Source organism: Phalaenopsis equestris, unplaced genomic scaffold, assembly GCF_001263595.1.
Source record: "Phalaenopsis equestris unplaced genomic scaffold, ASM126359v1 Scaffold000058, whole genome shotgun sequence".
In the NCBI taxonomy this organism is placed as follows: Eukaryota; Viridiplantae; Streptophyta; class Magnoliopsida; order Asparagales; family Orchidaceae; genus Phalaenopsis; species Phalaenopsis equestris.
The window spans coordinates 360,160-366,986 of NW_018164500.1; the positions used below are offsets into that span (position 1 = coordinate 360,160).

At 34.1% G+C, this 6,827-nt stretch overlaps 1 protein-coding gene across 1 annotated transcript; it reads left to right on the top strand.

The window, feature by feature from the left end:
* The first annotated feature begins 349 nt into the window (after positions 1 to 349).
* On the top strand, positions 350 to 4,250 carry LOC110019485 (60S ribosomal protein L34). Its single transcript, XM_020717152.1, has 4 exons — positions 350 to 548; positions 828 to 907; positions 3,712 to 3,821; positions 3,893 to 4,250. The coding sequence occupies exons 1-4, from the start codon at positions 470 to 472 to the stop codon at positions 3,984 to 3,986; spliced, it is 363 nt and encodes a 120-aa protein (XP_020572811.1). The 5' UTR covers positions 350 to 469; the 3' UTR covers positions 3,987 to 4,250.
* The last annotated feature ends 2,577 nt before the right edge of the window (positions 4,251 to 6,827 follow it).

Here is a 6,827-nt window from a genome sequence, read left to right on the forward strand (position 1 = left end):
CATGTGTATTTAGCATTCATAGGGAATAATTCAACTAGACTAGACCTTGCGATTTTTCCATTTTTCGGGATTTTGTACGTAAGAAAATCGAGGTGTCTCCACATTTTCTTTAATTATGTAACTGTGGGCTAAATTTTCATGTAATGTTAAGATAATAATTTTTTTATTTTAATGCACAGGTTTTCCGGCACACATAAGTATATTTATTTAAAATTTTGATCAATTCCAATCTCAAAGAGTTATTATTACTTTAATTTTATTTATTTATTAATTGTTTTAAGTTTTAACAACTTCAAGAGCGCAAGGCTCTGTATTTCCATACACGAAGGAATTTGAGCACCGTTGGATCGGGAAGATTTTGTCCGTTCGATCTAGGTCTGCCAAGAAGAAGATCCAGTTATAAGCTTTCGTTTCATATCCGGTAGCCGCCCCACGTTACATTGAGCGACCATCGGAGGAAGACGTCGAAATGGTGCAGCGTTTAACCTACCGGAAGCGGCATAGCTATGCGACAAAATCAAACCAGACTAGGGTTGTGAAAACTCCAGGTAAAGATTATCCCACCTTTCTTTGCCTTCTCCTTTTCTAAGTAAAAGATCTTTTTTTCCTGTTAAATTTACCATTTCTGATCGATAAAGTGCGACTTCTACAGTTCTAGCTCGTGGGTTGATTCTTTCTTAGCTTGCATTTTATGTCTTTCTTCTAATTTAAAAATTTTCCTGTAAATATAAGACCCTTTTTCCCTGTGAGAACATCATTTAATTTTTTTGTCTTTTGGGATTAACTATTGGCTTTAATTTATTGTTTTCGAATCGATGGAAACGCAGGTGGCAGGCTTATTTACCAATACACTAAGAAAAGGGCGAGTGGTCCAAAATGCCCTGTCACCGGCAAGAGGATTATAGGTGTAAGTTGTTCTTGCTCACGTTCCTTGTTCTTTCAGTGGCTTATTTATGTGGATTTTAAAGCTTTCTTACTGCATTGTTTATATACGTACAAGGGTGCAATTGATGCTTTACTCTTTTGTTTTGTTTGTATAGAGTTTTTATGATCTTCATCGGGGCAACGTGTTCATGAAATGAACTGCGATTATGATGTATAACGAAAAAGCTGTGACACCGAATTTGCTCACCCTTATTATTGTTATATGGAGGAAATGTTTTGTTGGTCTGATAAGATTAGTGTTTTGTACGTTGGCTATTTCCACTTTGAAATCCCAAGTTCTTCGGTAAAATTGAAAGCTTGATTTAGGAAGTGCTGAAGAGTTAGGAGATACAACTATACAACTCCTTTTTATTCTTCTTTTGCTTGGTAGTTTGTTTCCCTTGATACATTTAAGCCTCTTTGCTTCTATATTATGTTAAATTTAGCAAGATGTAGACGTGAGATAATCTGTTAGAGAGGCGTTCCAGGCTAGTAGTGTATAATTCCTTGAGAGCCCGAGTTAATATCAATCAGAGTACTGGATTGAAATTATTATGATTTTTCTGTTTTAAATGACAAGCTTGATTTACTTAATGCTAATGATCTGCAGATTGGATGCATTTTTAAGGACTAAATGTATAAGTTCTAGATGTATGGTAAAATATTTCCTTTACATTTGCACTTTCGGGGGGTAGTTCCTTGCATCTCCCTGAATTCCTTCAGACCCTTTCTTTCAAGTTTCATCCTTCATTACTCATGCTTGTTTACATGTTAGGCATTCATTAATCATTACTGTTATTTGTGAATGTGATCAGTTCTGCAATTATTTAACTTTTATCTTTATTTTTCTTTCTAGCTACAATCACTCTCAAATTTAAAAGTTTGATGGGATTTTCTCATATGATTGTTTTTTAAACTATGTCAATATTATTTTTTACTTGTCTTTGGCATTTAATTCTTCTTGCATTTTACTTTTTCCTTTTAGAAAATGTTATTATTTTTTAAAGCAATGTATAATGCATTTGGAAGGTTGTCAATGTTTAATGGTCACTACCTTTATTGGAGTTGTTTGGTTTCTTTTGTTAGTTTTATCCCATGTGTGTGTGGTGGAGTTTGGGAGTGGTTATTGTGCTGTGGAGCACTAATTTAATCGTTGATCTGATCAATTCACTGGTTCAGTACATGATTGTCTGTGGAGCACTAATTTAATCGTTGATCTGATCAATTCACTGGTTCAGTACATGATTGTGTGATTTTTTCAAATTAATGATACCTAGTGGTAAGAATCTATGGGACTGTATATATTGAATTAGAGGTATGCCATTAGGCTAAAATTTGAGTAGTAAATTTGGCTTTTGGACAGAATTTATTTGAACAACTTTTGCTATTACAAACGCCAAACAAGACGATCTGAAAATCTTTCATTTACTTTTAGCTTTGTGCTGCCATGTGACAGCATTGCTGATAATCTTTGATATATGGTGAATTCATATCAAGGTCATGTAGCCTTCCAGAACATTCCCGGACATTATAGTGCTTGAGGTTGTCCTTGAGATAGGTTTCAAATTTGGCCAGTGAATTTGAATAGTTGCCAATTAATCTTATATTATGGCATTCAATTTAAGATTAAATAAAGTTTAATTTTACCCTGAAATACTAAAGCATGGCTGGAGGCATCATAGGAAAGGTTAATAAGCGCCAATTCAGTAGGATATGACAAGTAATGCTTATATTCTCAACTTTATCCATATTCTTTTTCAGTTATTTATTTCTAGATGAATGAAAACAGGTTCGATGAGATTCTTGTCATCATTGTGCACAAGGGTTTGTCTTTGACATATGTTTTGTTAGTGAAATTTGCATACTTGCCATTAGCCCCATGGCTTTGGCATTACATTTTGATTAAACAAAGTTTTAACATTACCCTGAAACACTAAAACAATATTGTATTGCATTATAAGAAAGCCTTTAAACCTTGTAAAGGCTTAAAAAGGTGGTCATATGATAAATTAGCTCTTTTATTTGCATAGCATTATCCACGTCCTTCATCAATGTTTTCCCCCATAAATATTTGGAGACAAGTGTGATGAAGTTTCTTGAGCTATGTAAGATCAATCTCAGAAAATGGTTAGAGAGTTGTTGTGGTTGTTATTAAATGGAGATTGTGAGTTTAGCTGGGTTAGGGGCCGCTATGAAGTTCTAGTGGTTGCTTATTTGTTAACTAAGTTGTTTTATTAGCATCCCATGCTCATTTTTTTTCACCATTGAAATGTTCTGTTTAAATCACTCAGTGCTTGGTACCTTTGTTTGATCTTTAAGCTTCATCTTTTATATTCATTTCTTTCTTTGCCATGATTAGGCTTTGCCATGATTAGGCTGCCAAATCTTAGAATGCAACTTTAGTGCATATGCAGGTTGTATTTTAAAAGACAATGTCAATTATATAGCGTTTATGTAGCTAATAACTTGCCTTCATCACACATATCGGGATTGATCACTACCATCAACTGAGTTTTCATTTCTGACATATATTTGGCAGAGAAAATCTCGAAGTGAAGGGGTTTCTTAGCGCTTCACAATAACTTAAAATTTTGACAAATGGTCTCACCACATTCATCTACAATACTTAATATTTTTTGTTACTTAGTGTTATTTGTTTATCGATTCTATTTCCTTTAATATGCAGTGGATTTGTTTTTACCAAGTGTGCTTTTAGATACGGTTTTTTGTTTTGGCCAAGCAGTATATTATTTTCCTCTTAATTTCAACTAATGTTTAAAATTTTAGATTCCCCGCCTAAGACCTGCTGAGTACAAAAGATCTAGGTTGTCTAGAAATAGGAGAACTGTCCACCGTGCATATGGAGGGGTTTTATCTGGCGGTGCTGTCAGGGAAAGGTCAGTTATTTTAAATTCATCTGCCTTTTATGTCTCCATTGATAACTTATCCAGTCCCACTCTCTGTATAGGATTATTCGTGCGTTTCTTGTTGAAGAACAGAAGATTGTTAAAAAGGTTCTGAAGATGCAGAAGGCCAAGGAAAAGCAAGCTGCGAAGAGTTGATTAGTAGAAGCAAAATGAAGAGTTTTGTAACTAAAGTTAAATTTTGGCATTTATGGTTAGTGCTTGTCTGGTATTCTTGGTGAGATGACCGTTTTCAGTATTGAAATTTGTTTCCGAGAGCAGTTGTGGACAGTTAATTAGGAAAAATGTGGTGAAATATGGTGTATTTGTTCTTTGTTGCTCCTCCCTTGTTTTGTTTTGAGTATCATAACTGGATTGATAAGTTTATGATTTGGAAATATTTGAAACATTCTTATTGATGTATTCTTGAGAACTTACTTGTGTTATAGGCCTTCTCACCCATTAGGTTGAAAATGATTCACTATCTAAATGGTGCCGAACTGTGTTTTCCCATTAACTTTTGAGAAATCTCATAGGAATCACATAAAAAATCTTCCCTATCACATCGAAGTTAACACTTTTTATTACTTTTTAAATAATTGTTTGCACTTTATATATATATATATAGATAAAATCTTATAAATGTCAAAGCCAAAATTTATCTTTTAGATATGTAAATACTTATAAATTGCATGGTATGTATGTGAATTTTCCTTCTGTTTATTTAATTTGCTTTTATGTTTTGGATGCCTCGTGTTCTCAAGATATTTTCTCCTTCGGAATTATTCTTTGGTTCTTTTTTACTCTCTGTGAAGTGAAATTCATAATTAAATCATCTGGCTTTGCTGTCACCTTATGGTATCTGGCCCGGCAATAATTAGTGAGGGAATTGTTTTTCTCCATGTGTGTGTACATTGCCCGGCAATAATTAGTTTAGGAATAGTCATTTCTCCATATGCGTGCCATAGCTGTCTTCATCATTATTGGTTTTATTTTAATTTTTATGGGTAGAATCCTTTCAATCCATTGAATCGAGTGACTGATTAAGCTTTAATTTATTTGATAAAGGATTGCATATTTTTCAAGTAATGAATCTGTATTCATTCTTCTGAGTCAAAATTTCATGTAAAATTTATTTGCTTCTTTTATTGGTATTAATTAACTGATTGTACTAAGCTATTTAATTCCAGATTTCACTGTTCCTTTTTAATAGATTCTTTGTGTCACCAGATTTTCTTTTGATATTTAATCTCGTTGTCAATACTTTATCTGTAGAGCGCTTCCAATTTAAGCTTCCTTCGATTTTTATCAACCTACCCGTTCAAATGCCTATTGGTACACAAAGATTCAAAGATACCGTGAAAGACCGTCTTCAATTTGCAATGATAAAGGAAATAAACCCTAACTGGTCTTCAATATTTCAAGTTTATCTCTTTTATTTCTCGCAAATATGTATAATTTTTTGTATGGTTTTGAAAATTTTTGTTCATTGTGTTTCTTCAACGAGGTCGGCTAAGGTTTCTTCTCCTTTCATCAATTGTGATTTCTCTGCTACACTCCTCTCCTGAAGAACCCTTCTATCATCTTTTTATATTTTTATTTTTTGATATTTGGTGATTTATTTTGATTGAATTTAGCTTACTTTCATTTTATTTTTCCAAATGTTTTGTAAGAAAATCAATGAATAATAATAAATATTACATTTTCTCTTAGCTGCTAGAGGCATTCACTTGCTAGTTCTTTCTCTTCTTTTTGCTCTAGCTCTCTTTTCATCATTGCATTTTCTCTACTATTTTATTTATTTGACAAACTTGTTTGGCTGCCTTCAATTTTTCTGCTGTTCAGCTTATATCTGATTATGGTTTCTGCTGTTCAGCTTATATCTGATTTCATAAAGTTCATCGAAATATGACATTTTGTTATAATTATGTATCTCTGTAATGCCACTCCATTTTACTCTTGACTTGATTAGCTTAGGAAATGGGGAGATGCAAGAAACTCTCTTCCTCTTTTGCTTACTGAACGCAAACAGTGAATAGGGACTTTGCTTTATTAGATCATGAGAAATCTATATTTCTATATGATTATAAGAAAACGACAAGCTTATAATTCTAGGGATTATGCTTCACTACATAAGCTTACTAATACAAGCTTTTATTTTCATTTTCAAGTACACTAACTCTTGTCATGTAGCAGAGAGCCACAAGCTCTCCTTTTCAATTTTTAGTTCCAAGTCACCATTTCAACTTAGGTTAATTCACACCGATGAATGGCTAAAATTATTGTGTCTGCCCACCACACGCAGAGACCGTCTCTGCGTGCGGTGGGCTAATAAAAACTCCTCCTTTAACAAAAAGTGTATGTCAGTCGGTCCATTTTTAATTTTTTTCTTAAATTTCATTGGACTGCATGCGCCGTCCGCACGCAATAAGAGCTCGATGAATGGAGACCTTCCTCCACGCTATCTATACAAAATTATAAATATTACTTAATGTTTATTCATAATTTTACTTGCTATATTTGGGTTTACCTTCAACTCTATAAAAATGAAACCACTAAAAAATTTCTACACTTCAAGTCACTTGCGGAAAATCAACTATCCTTATAAATTAAATTCTTTTGATCGATGGAGGCGGAGAATATATCAACCAAACCTTTCAACTCATAACCACTCAACATGGCATTCTCCACCAACACTCCAGCCCCTATACAACAAAACAAAACAGCGTAAAACTGCGTGGCCGATTGCAAACATTGTAATCTGCTTGAAACCATTTGCTCCCTAATGACAACCGCTTCACCACCACCTCAATTCTGGGCCGACACCATCCTCACCACCACATACCTCATCAATCGCCTACCCGCTTGCACCAATAACAAGAGGCCCCCCTACGAACTTCTCCACAACTGACCACCTTCCTACAATCATAAGTTTTCGGTTGCCTCTGCTATCTGTGGCTAAGGCCTTATGCTCAAAACAAATTAGCTCCTCTCTCCACC

What these genes read in the sequence shown, in the direction of transcription:
- LOC110019485 (XM_020717152.1), top strand. Translation starts at nt 470, where the DNA reads ATGGTGCAGCGTTTAACCTACCGGAAGCGGCATAGCTATGCGACAAAA. An exon ending in TAGGGTTGTGAAAACTCCAG is followed by an intron (nt 549 to 827) that starts GTAAAGATTATC and finishes ATGGAAACGCAG; the next exon opens with GTGGCAGGCTTATTTACCAA. An exon ending in CCGGCAAGAGGATTATAGGT is followed by an intron (nt 908 to 3,711) that starts GTAAGTTGTTCT and finishes TTAAAATTTTAG; the next exon opens with ATTCCCCGCCTAAGACCTGC.